Genomic DNA, 13,022 nt, shown 5'->3' on the forward strand with positions numbered 1-13,022 from the left:
GGAAATTCACTTTCTTTGTGGCACAGATTAGAAAAAAAGTCAACTAAATAACTGAAACCCAGTCTAGTTTTTCTGAATTGGACACACAGGTGCATTCAAAGCCTTTGGCTGCTATCTTCTCACCCAGGTAGTTGTCTTGGTATTGTGGTCGATGAAAAACGGCCTTCCATTGGGTGCACTGCGAACTTCCCAACCGAGCGGCAGGAAGCCAGATTCTCGCGTGGCCTCGGGGCTTGGAGTGTGCTGAGGAGACTCCTCTGTTGCTGCTGATGGTTGGGATGGTGTAGGGCTTTGTGATAAGCCTGCACTACTCTGTGCCGCTGCTGCTGCTGCTGCTGCTGCTGCTGCTGCTGACGGTGCTGATGGTGCTGGTGCTGCCTCTGAAGTTCTCTGTACAAATAAAAAGACTCCAGTGAGATTCTAAATCGAGAACAGACACACTGAAGGGGAAAATTGACAGAACAGTGCTATTTTAGAGCTTTAATCTAATAAAAAAAAAAAACCCGGGGTTTAACAAAGGTTTCTATGCAGAATGTGAATAAAAAGATATGAATGCTGAAGTACCTGCACGAGAGGTCGTGTCCATGTAGTGGTTCGGTTGTTGTGGTTGATAAAGTAGCGTCTTCCTTTACTATCTCGCTTTTCCTCCCAGCCTGGAGGTAACCCAGTTGAGGTTGGAAGCAGCTGTCAAATTAAAAATAAGTAAATACATTCTCAAGACGATAATTCAAGGACAATAATTTGGCATATGATATAATTTCCACCATAATCATACAGACAGTCATTATTATTAATGTATCCTGTCCAGTTTGTTGGCCAGGTTCCGTTGTGGTCTGACTACTTCGTGTGGAGCCTTATTACTCCAAGCTCAGAGGCTGAAGAGCCTATGGCCACCAACTGCAGTCCAAGATGCCACATTGATGAGGCCCATCACAGGATGAGAGACTCACTGGCTGAATAACAGGACTGTTGTGACAGCTACCTCACACAGAGGTCAGGGACTAGTAGTGCTGGGTCAGAAACCCTCTTGTGATTGATTTGGTTGCTAGCAGATTACTGGAGTAGTCCAAAATTTGTATGGAAGATGCCAAACATATGCAAACACTCACCAACTGCTCACTAGTAATGAAACTAGAAAGTCTGACACAAACAGGAAAAAGATAACTCAATAAACATATTTACTAAATCAATCATGACTGGCAGGGATTGCTGACTGCTCTCTAGGCCTGTGTGACTCAGGCTTGTGACACTAAGGGAAGATAAGATGGGCTGATTACAAAGGACTGAACTTTCAAAATAAAATATAGAAACTCGAATTCTAAACTTTCTAATGCACATGAACAAATCAAAAGCATGACTGGTAATAATTTCTATAAAAGACAGCACGGTGGACTAAAAACAACAACACCTGGACCAACAGCAACAGACACAAATCAGCAATCAGAGCTTTCAGCAAAAGAGTGAAAACAAGATGCAGCGATTCATGAGAAGGCATTTCAGATTTGATCTGGAGTGACAAGTTTTTTGTATGCACAAAAATAGTATAAGTGGTCAAATGACTAACCTGTGGGAATAATCGTGATACAGATTATTAATTGTGAATCTAGCAAACAGACAAACTCTAGCAAACGCAATATTCCACATAGAAATCTATAACGCAGTTAGCAATGCTGTATTCCTTAAATGTCCCTCCACAGGAACTGTGACAGTCTAAGATGATTGAAAAGTGAACTCATAAAGACTGAAGCATTCAGATGTAAGAACATTTTGGGGACTTCAACAGAGAGCGAAACACTCACCACAGGATTAGCAGGATGTTCCTCTCCTGTTGAGGTCTGGGCACTTCCTCTGCGACTGGAATGCCTTGAATTACTGGTGTGATCCTGCAGGAGAGCGGAAGGATGACTCTGATGACCACTTGGCCATTAATGTGCATAAATTTTCCACCACTCTCCCACTCTCAGCTCACATTTATATGATTACGAGCCTACTCCCCCCCTCTGCTTTCAGTAAGTCAAACCTCAAGCGACACAGAACATAACTCACGATCTGGGAGGGGCGCTGCTCGCCAGCTGCGGCAGCGATGTTAACGCTCCTCATTTCATCGCACAGTGAGTGGAACTCCACTGGGGTGCGGGGTGAAGGTGATCTGAGCTGGTTGCTACTGTGGTACTGGGTGGAATCATCCTCTGTAATGATCTCCCAGCTCTACATGATGACAGAGAGGAGACTCCAATGAAGCAACAGCAGTGCAGGGCTGTCAGAGGTAGTATGACAAAGATCTGAACTTCTTTGTTTAAATATACAGCGGATTGAGAAGACGAGCCCGACGCATGACGTCTGCTTTGCTTAGGCTGTGTTAAAACTGATAAACCTTAAAGCAGGTTTTAAAAACATCCCTGTGCAGTTAACCTTTTTTTTTTTACAAGCCTGTAAGCCTGCACATGGTAGAATTAACTTAATATATACATAAAAATCAAATGAATTGGGCTCTATAATCTTTTTTAAGAGCTACTTAATCAGTACTTCCTGTCTTTGTCCTTTTCTCCACCGACTCCCTTTGCTCCACCCCCATCAGTTTCACCTGTGTTCAATCACACCTGTGTATTTACAGTCTTCTCTTGTTTTTCCTGGTACCCACATCCTGCATCCTTCTCAGGTGCCTCATGGTTCTTTCCAGATGCCCTGTGTTTTATTCTTGTTGAACTTTCTACTGATATTGTTTTGGATTAGCCCTGCTCATGTGAGCAATGCCCTTTGTTGCCATTTTCCTCCATAGGTCAAAGTTGAGCTTAATTGTACCATTGCATGTCTTTGCAACACTGCAACAGTTTGTATCACTATTAAAAAGGATTAATTAAGATCATGTCCTGCACTGATTTTGAAAATGCACAGTGTCCATCTGAGTTCAATCTGAGCATCAGAATGGGGAGGAAAGGTGAATTCACTGACTATGAATGCAGCATGCTTGTTGGGGCTAGACGGGCTGGTCTTAATATTTGAGAAACTGCTGATGTACTAGGATTTTAAGAGAAGACCATCTCTGAATGCAAAACAACTGCTCCAAACCTCAAAGCAGATGGGCGACAGCAGCCGTAAACCCCACCGGATGCCATTCCTGTCAACTAAGAACAGGAAACTGAGGCTACAGTTCACACAGGCTCACCAGATTGGACAATAGAAAATTGGGAAAATGTTGCCTGCTCCAGAGACTCTTGATTTCTGCTGCGACATTCACATCACAGGGTCACAATTTGGCATCAACATGAAAGCATGAATCCATTCTGCCTCATATAATACTGGAGGTGGTGTGGGTGATGCTTTCTTACAAACCTTTGGGCCCCTTGGGAACTAAATGAGCACCATTTAAACCCCACAGTTTCCCTAACTATTGCTGCTCACCATGTCCATTCCTTTATGACCACGGTGTATCCATCCTCCAAAAACTCAAATCATCTCAGTAAGGGTTTCTTGAACCTGACAGAAAGTTCACTGTCATAACATGGCCTTCAGCACATCGCATCTCAATCCAATTGAGCATCTTTGGGATGTGGTGGAACGAGAGATTCACATCATAGATGCACAGCAACTGTGTGATGCTATCATGTCGACATGGACTAAAATCTCAGAGGAATCCTTCCAGCACCTTGTTAAATCTTTACAATAAAGAAATTAAGGCAGCTCTGAAGGCAAAAGGAGCCTAAGATTACATTTATGTACTAAATATATTTCCAAGCAGAACATCACTGAGAAGGCAGCATCAGCAATATTTCTGATTATTCCTAACAGACTGCTATAGACTATATCCTGAGGCAAGCAGCAGACTCCTTTGCTACTGTGTTAACCAGCTAGATGCTAACCACGTTTATGTTGGATGTTTGGTGCTAAGCAAGTACTGCAGAGTTGGGTGGGTTTCGAAGTTTTTGCAGCAAAAACAGCATTATGAAAGGGTTGGACTCAAGTGTTAAACCATGAAACTTGTTCTCTAATTTTATCAACATTATCAGAAATCCTGGGACATAACAAGGAAACAGGGAACAAAAAATGAAAGAGTTACCTCTGGAGACTCTTGCGTGCTATCCTCATGTTCTGAGATCTGTCTGCGTGTTATGAAAACATGCGCCGCATCCGTATTACTGTTCTGTCTTCGTTGAACTTCCAAATTGCCGTCTCTGTTCAGGGGGAGACAGACACTTAGATTCTCACTAATGAAATGCATCAAAAGGGTTTTTTAAATTAATTTTTTTATAGGATATGGGAGCCTTCTTACTGCGTGGTGGGCCGTTGCCATTGTGTGGTTCTGGTTTCATGATTAACATAGTAGATCCTTCCCAGATTATCTTGCCTCTCCTCCCAGCCAGGAGGAAGAGGAGGCAGGATCTGGTTTTGTCTGGGACCTGACATATCATGTGTCTCCAGAAGTTCCCAACCAGGCTGTTAAACAAGGAGGACATCATTTTGAAATGCTAAAGAACTAAACTAAGCTGTACATATGGAAAACTGGAGATAAAAAAAAAAGTCTCGCCTTCCTGGAAAATAAAATTAAACGGCCATTTTCACAGAGCTTTTTCACATTTACAAACACAGCTACTGATATTAATATGTACAAGTTACTATATACAAAGTTCAGTGCAAATAACTTTGTGTGTACTAAACTTTATCTGGTACCTTACTATTACTGTTCTTGGTAACTGTGAGTGGCATGCAAATAGCTGCAGCTATGCATAATGGTTGCTTTGGCCTTGAAGGCCTACTTTACCCTTTTCTTTGAATAGTTTTTTGTATTCGGGATTCTTATTTCCTACATTTCTCAGATGACTGTCTCAGTTTCACACACGTTCACGCTTTGTCATTTCCTTTCTATAAATTCCACTCCCAATTTTTGTGGTGCAAACAGTGAATTTATATGCAAACAAAGTAAGGGAGTGTGTACATCCATTCATGGCTAAAGATGAGGGTGGAAATCACGTTGGTGCACACACACAATACAGTTCACAATGACTGAGATTTAGAGAAAGTATCATGGATGTGCAGTATCGTGTGTGTATATGTAAGAGATTTATACACCTGACACTCTGACTTGTGCTTTGATCTGTCAGTAAGGAGATGAACCACAAGCTATTTTGTACCTAACGCTGAAAACCAGGTGACAAGGCCAAGGTTATAGCTGGGATCTCAATGTGACCCAGCTTGTCAAAACGAGCCATAACAGTTTAATAACTTCGCAGTGTTAAGATTTAAGTTAATCTAAATCTAAATGTTAATTTACAATACTGTTCAAAAGTCTTAAATCACCCCTCATTTCTTCATCTTTTGCTCAGAAAAATGGGAAACTGGTGCACTGATTTATTGAAATGTACAAATATAAAAGAAACAGAGTTTGTACAATTTTAATGAGCCTGAAAGTCAATAATTGTATAACCCTGCCCCTTTATTCTTCAACACAGCCTGAACTCTCTTAGCCAAGAGTTAGGATAATTTCTGTAAGTAGCCTTCAGAAATAGTTCTTGAAAGTCATTCAAAGCTCTTCTTTGGATGTTGCCTGTCTTTTGTTCTGTTGTCTGTCAGCATGATCCCACACTGCCTCTATAGTGTTGAGGGTCTGAGCCCTGGGGAGGCAAATTCATGACTGAAAGTGTCATTGTGTGTCTTCTTGTGTAGGTATGCTTTTTTTTTTTTTTTGCATTGACAGTGTGTTTGGGATTGTCATCATGCTGAAACATACTGACGGGCTGCAGTGCCACCCCTCAGCCTCCTAGCAGATACACCTATAGCATAAATTTGAAATTATGCAGCTTAGTCATATCATATGTACATTAATAGTAATAAAAACACAGATTCTGGTTCACTCCTTACAATTAAAGATGCAAATTAATGCAAACATTTTCGTGTGATGCTCTAAAAGCGAGTGCAAGGACTTAAATTCAGCACCAACTACTAACTGACCTGACACTCATGTTGAACAAATGGAAGCACTGCTAACACAAAAGCATTCGTAACACTAAGCGTAAACTTACATCGTTGTCCTCAGTCTGATCTGCAGTTTCCTCCTCTGAACCTGGGTTTTTTGGCAGGTAGGTCATTTTTAGACGCAGATGACCTTTAACTCTGGACTTGTGACTGTGTGGGAATGGCAAAAACGTAAATAAATAATTGTTTTGTTTTCTTTGTTTTTAGTGGAAGAAATAAATATCCAAAATGCTAAAAAAAATAATAAATGAGTGAGCCAATATATGGGAAATGGAATGTAAAACAGAGAAAGACAAAAGATTAAATAACCATGAAATCATGCCAACCTTCGTGGGTGAAGCAGAAAATCCTTGAATGTGTATGGCCTTTCATTGTTAGGATTTTCTGTCTGAGAAAACAAAATAAGAAAAGGAAATCTTTCATTTCTTCACACTGCATGAATAAATCTGCTGTTCAGCTCAGGATCATAACACTTTTAAGATACCAATGGGTGAAATGACAGTGACCGTGCACAGTGAGGGCTAATTTGTGGGTGCTGTATTTATAACAAAACAAAAGCAGCAGCATAACATAAACACAACAGACTGTATTTCCAAAACTGTGCACACTGATGTGGAACAGGCAGTAGAATAAGGATGTCCATGTTTATATTTAAATGGTGCCATAGGTGGGACTGAAGCTAAGAGCTCACACAGTGAAAACCAAATTACATTCAGCCTACTGTGATCTTAGATTAGAGACATCAGTATTACAATGAATTTTCTACAGCCAAGCACTCACCGGTATTTGATTTAAGGGGATATCCACCTGTCCCAGGAAGTCATCACGTGTCTGAAAGGGAGAGAAAGAGGGAAACGCATGGACATCAGAGCCGTGACAACATCATCTACAAACACAGAGGACGGGCTGTTAATCTGATGTCTAAGAGTCCCTGTTCCAGAATGCAGGTTTAGCTAAACCTGAGAAAACTCATCTCAGCTCTTCTGCTCCAAATTTCTGACCCACTGGACCCAAATCAGTTGCCTGACAATCAGTTTCTTTTTCTTATTTATACAGTTGATATCAAAGCACATACACACGCCTTTTACAATTAGTCTGTCACCAATTTCACCAGACATCATCGGTTTTTTATCAGCTCAGAATATACTGTATATGCTACACATTTAAAACTGTGACAGTAACATTTAACTGCACGTAGTAGGTAAAGAGACTGACATCCAGCCCAGCAAGTATCATCTACCCACAAAAAAACAGGGACTGATTTTTTCCATTGCACATGACCAAAATCAGTCTTAATTTGTCTAATGCAAGTGTGTCAAGCATAAGGCCCGGGGGCCAGAATTGGCCCGCTAAAGACTCCAATCTGGTGAAGCAATTTGGGCAGCTTTGAAAAATGTGAAGAAGGGCATACATTTTAGACTTAAGTGTGTCTTCATAGGTTTTACAACTTTTCCTATTGATAAAGATCCATGATCATTCATACTACACCAAAGATATATAACAGATAAGACATTAAATGACATACTTTTTTTTTTTTTAGTATCTACTATAGAAATCTATGATTTTTACAGTGAGTTCACAGTAAACACACAAAAAACATAAAACAAAACAAGGACATTCTGACAATTAATTTTAGTTTTGTTTTAAAATCACAGGGCGGGCACTGTGCAAAGAGCTAACAGAACTTTTACTGTAAATTTACATATTTATTTCTTTACACCCAACGCAGCATTTATTTATTTTTTTACAATGTAGAAAACCTATGCTGTATTGTTGGACTTATATATTAAAATACCTCTGAGATTAGATTAGTGATTATACTTTTTTACTAATATATACATATATATATATACATATATATACATATAAATGTATATACATATATATATATATATACACACATATATATATATATATATATATATATATATATATATATATGTATATATATTAGTCCTGCTAATTTAATTTCATGAATCATGTAAAAAACATTATTTATGTATATATATATATATATATATATATATATATATATATATATATATATATATATATATATATATATATATATATATATATATGTATACACACATAAATAATGTTTTATACATAAATAATGTTTTATACATAAATAAACTTTTACTGTAAATTTACATATTTATTTCTTTACACCCAACGCAGCATTTTTTTTTTTTTTTTACAATGTAGAAAACCTATGCTGTATATATATATATATATATATATATATATATATATATATATATATATATATATATATATATATATATATATATATACACACACATATAGATGTATATATATATATACATAAATAATGTTTTTTACATGATTCATGAAATTAAATTAGCAGGACTAATTTCCCCCTTAAAACATCTGTCAAAAGAAAATTTAGTTCATTCTCTAGTTTCTGTACGCCTAAGTTAAGGTTATACAAGCATTAAACATCAAAGGCCAGATTAACAGTTTAACAGCAGAGTAACTTCTCTGTGTTAAACAAACCACAACTAACCACAAGCGCAGACAAAGCATCACCGAAATAACACAAAAGGTGATCAGAGCAAAAGCTCCCTGGATGAGGAATGTTAACATGCCTCGTCTGTTGGGAGGGGGGATGATTAACAAGCTAAAAACAAGTTTTGGGAGACAAAACTTTTCTGAGAGAAACCAGACAAAACACATGTCATGTGAAATAACCTAAATGTGGCAATATTCAGTCAAGTCAGACACACAGGTTTAAGGTTTCACTCTACCACGTCATTACCACAGTCAATGGCATTGACTCAATGGCATTACATAGCACACAATTCATGTTTTTGGACAAGTTAAATCTATAAATTTGTTTCAATGACACTACGCTGCATTCTAACTGACGGGCACAAATAGACTTATGAGATGCATTAATTACTTTTTCTGTTTTGAGTTATCGTCCTGCTGAAACTATGGGTGGAGCCATTGAAATACAGATGGCCAACAAGTGGACCAAACTATCAGCTGTGACAGTATGGGGGGGATGGGAGTTCTTTGCACTGAGTTAATCGATTGTCCTTGGGGTTTCCCCCTCCTTTTTCCTCTTCTGCCCTCCTTGCATTTAAAAATGGTCTATTCCTTTAATATATAGCATAAGTTCTTGATTTACACAGGTTAGTTTGTTGAGTTAGGGTCTTGATTTGTTAAGCAGTTAACTCCTTTACGGGTTCACTTCTTGCTTAAAATAGTTTGTTTTCATTATTTTGTATTTTTGGTATAATTTTATGTGTTTTAGGGTACAAAATAACCATCATTTGTGAACCTTTGTAAACATTACACTTACTTGTGCATGTACATCATTTCCTCAGTCCCTTATATGGCATAAATGGGAAGCTGCAAGTGGCTTCCTCATCCTCTACCCAAAAAAACAAAACAAAACCCCGAAACAAAACCTGGGTGTGGCTTAAGAGTTTGGCAGGACCTTTAGTGTGCCTTGGGCAGAAAAAGTATTTAAAAACAACTGATTTATAGTACAGAGAACCACTTTAATATCTCTAAAGAAGTATGTCTGTGTTATCTGCAGTGACTTCAAGGTTGTACATCTCTCTCTTTTATCTCAATCATCAGTAAGGGCTAGAAATATTTCCTCTCACCCGATTTTTTCACAAGACACTCCCTTTAACAAACCGTCTTTAATTGTAGATTTAACAGAAAACGTTTCCCGCTGCACTATTTTCCCACTTCAAACAATGAGAGTCATTTAACTGGCTCCATTTCCGTGTATATTTAGCATGTTGCCCAGGCAGGAATGTGTTTATCAGCCGACGATGAATGGCTGCTCTGTGTTATTCCAACAGAGACTGGGATCAAAATAATGTAGCATTTGCCAGATGAACCGTCTTTGCTTTGAACTCTTCACACATTCACTGCATGCCTTTATTGGAGCTGTTAAGGTCTCGAAAGCAGAAGGCTGAGGCCAAGCACAGTGGGAGTCAGCACGTGTGACCAAAATTAACACCCATGGCAGGTCAAACTGTCTAACAGGGGTACAAAGTGTTTATGTGAACAAATTTAGATGGAGGCCTCCTTCATCGTGCCCTTGCACTTCTAATAGAGCAACTGAGAAAAGCATAAATCCAGATTAAAATAAACTCTGAGCAAGCTTTTCCAAAATTACAATGAACTGTCCTAAAAACAGCAGTCTCTGTTTTATGCAAGCGGTATTAAGACAAGCACACTTGTTATCGTTGCTGTTATACTGGCAGGCTTTGCATTTCCATTAAGAAACCGCCTGCTTTGCACAGTATTTCCTTCATGAGGTCTTCTAAGAATACTAAGGTTAAACGCACTGTCAGTCCTCTGTGTTTATTTACCCTCCACCATATTATGGAAGTCAGAAATAATTGTATTTATTTTGGGTTTGTTTACAATACTGAATGACTGGAGATTTAACATACAGTAAACAGAGCAGCTGTGGCTGTATATAGAACACTGTCTTTATTGTTTACAGTAGTTTATATTAACAGAGGGTACCCATATGGAAAATAATTAAAAACTATTATTAGCATTGTCTAACTGATACTATGACTTACTCATAAAAGTGGCTCCCCCCACATTTCTCTCCTTTTTGTAATAGAAATCTGCTAAAGAATCCTATTTAATTAGTAAATCATAGTATAAGACATACAGGGCTCACATAAATAACTCATAGAGCTCTTTTTGATGAATAAAAGTAAGAATAAAAGTTAGATAAAGAAATGTTTCATTTCTTTTTAACGGAGACATTGCGCTTATAAAACATTGAGAGACGCTCTTAACTTAAATAGATTACTTCCAAACAGCAGACTCTTGGATTGCAATGTTAAAAGCAGAAGTACTAAAAATCCCAGTTCTTGGAGTGAAAATCCAGAAGCAAGTCAATCCACACAGACTCTCATATTAAAATACCCAATTTTAGCTATAGAAACTGTTTACAGCATGGTTGAAAACAAAGACATTGGTACTTATGGATAGTTTCTCCCTTTATTAATTATTTTTTAATGGAGTACTGTGTTGAGAGAAATATTAAAGCTTCCTTTCCAATTAGTTGTACTAACAGCTCATTTAAGAAATCTGTGCTCCAATTTTGGTGATTGAAATATTTTTTTATTTGTGTAATGCACTCAATAGGAGGTTTAATTCAATTCACTTTCAGTTATATTTATATAACGCCAAATCACATCAGTGGTCACCTCAAGTTGCTTTATATTGTAAGGTAAAGAACATTAACAATCATATGACCCCCTATGAGCAAGCGCTTTAGTGACAGTGGAAAGGAAAAAATCCCTTTTGACAGTACTACACCTCCAGCAGGACTAGGTCAGACAGGAGCGAATATCTGCCGTGACCGGTTGGGGTGAGAGGAGGAAGTCAGGACAAAGACACGGTGTGGTGTCTGTCTGACTTCAAAAATTAAACATATAGTTAAAATGTGGGCACCAAAACCAAACATCTTTTTTTAATATAGGCTGTGGCTCCATCCTGCTATATATATTACTGAGAACTTACAGTATATATTGCAGCTGAATCCATTTTTCTTAGCATCCCGTGCAAGCGGTTATTACTAAAAGCTAGCTAAGGATAAATTGGTTTTACCCAGAAACACAATCTCCAGAATGTCCAGATCAGGTGTTGTGTTTACATCAGCTGATCAAATCCACTGATCTCTCTGCCAAATAAATATTTAACTCAGCCACAAACCGTAGTGCATAAACAATTAAAGCTAACGGTTTGAAGTTGAGTAGGTCACGTCTATATCAGTAGCGAACAGATGATGGAGTGAAATCAGAGCCTCCTGGGTAAGGTGAGGCTAAAGATAACAAAGGGGAAATGCATGCTACGGACACGTGAAAAAAAACTGCCCAAGATAAAATGATAACGACAGATAAATGTCCATTCAGAGCATCCCTGCAGGCTCATGTGACACTGAATGCAGCTCAAGTTTAGCATATGGCATTAAGCAGTGCTGACCACAGACTGCATGAGGTTGCGGCAAACAGCTACAGACACATGTTGGTAGCCTCAGCGATATCCATCTTGGCTCTGCAACGAAAAGCTGCTTTTGACAGGTGGGCAGCAGCTTGTGAAAAATAAGCTTCTGAGGAGCTAATGTGGCGGTGGTAGCGTGGTGATGATGGATACTGAACTGAAAGCTGACACAGGTGTCAAAACAGCACTTCATTGCCATGACAAAGTTAAGGCAAGTTAAAACACATTATGTCTGACAGCCTAGATGTCATTTGTTATGCTCTTGGGGAATATGCAAACAAATTATTTAACTACAGGATGAAGAATGATGTCAAATATTTCCAACTACTGGCTGTAACCCAGTCTGTAAACCTTTTAAAGCACAGAAGTTGGGCTTTGTATAAATCATATGGGGTTAAAGGGCACTTTGCTGGGCTATCTCTCTAAATACACATTAGTTATTTTGCATGTTAACTCAGCAGCTCCACAAACCCACTTGTTTGTGTAGTGAGATACCCCTAAAACGTTTAATGCTCTATGAAACTGTAAATGCTTGTTATTTCGCTATATAAAATCATTGTTAACATTCATTTGATTCATGTCTTCACCTTGTTGTGCAACACATTCATACCTGGTTATTCATTAACTATGGTGATGACTCATCTGGTGACTTTGGGAGTGCGGCTAACCAGAGCAAAGGAAGTTTTCAAACACCACCACTGATATGAACCGACATGTTCAGCCGCACACAGCTTCTCTTTGTTTCTGGAGCAGTATTTAAAAGTTTTAGGTGATTGTCCACGTGCAGCTGAGAAAAACAAATTCTAAAAATATAAAAAAAAGGTCCAGAAATAGACAGATGCTAATTTGTCATATTGCAGTATTATTAAGTCTGCAACAGTTATATGTTTGTATTTTTGGAGTACATATGTTGGTTAGCAGTGCTGGTCTGTTTGTACTCAGGTGACCTATTTTTTTGAAGTGGCTATAAAAGGCAGTACAAAGTACAAATTTATACATGTTTGGGCAATAAAATCTGTAGCTGTTTTTAAACATTT

The 13,022-nt window shown here is 38.3% G+C and overlaps 1 protein-coding gene across 2 annotated transcripts in view; it reads right to left on the reverse strand.

Annotated features, from left to right (window-relative positions):
- Positions 1-13,022, reverse strand: part of nedd4a (NEDD4 E3 ubiquitin protein ligase a) — a 42,151-nt gene that overhangs the window by 12,072 nt on the left and 17,057 nt on the right. For both annotated transcript variants that reach the window (XM_085373982.1, XM_085373904.1), the window contains 9 exons: positions 6,751-6,801; positions 6,297-6,358; positions 6,018-6,120; positions 4,271-4,434; positions 4,058-4,172; positions 2,047-2,208; positions 1,800-1,883; positions 565-684; positions 124-390 (listed from right to left, as the gene is read on the reverse strand). In XM_085373982.1, the coding sequence (XP_085230108.1) occupies positions 124-390; positions 565-684; positions 1,800-1,883; positions 2,047-2,208; positions 4,058-4,172; positions 4,271-4,434; positions 6,018-6,120; positions 6,297-6,358; positions 6,751-6,801 (1,128 nt within the window). The remainder of the gene's footprint in view (positions 1-123; positions 391-564; positions 685-1,799; positions 1,884-2,046; positions 2,209-4,057; positions 4,173-4,270; positions 4,435-6,017; positions 6,121-6,296; positions 6,359-6,750; positions 6,802-13,022) is intronic.

This window comes from Diplotaxodon limnothrissa, linkage group LG1, assembly GCF_057381915.1.
Source record: "Diplotaxodon limnothrissa isolate DT_005_m linkage group LG1, D_limnothrissa_male_GT1.1, whole genome shotgun sequence".
NCBI classification, from domain to species: domain Eukaryota; kingdom Metazoa; phylum Chordata; class Actinopteri; order Cichliformes; family Cichlidae; genus Diplotaxodon; species Diplotaxodon limnothrissa.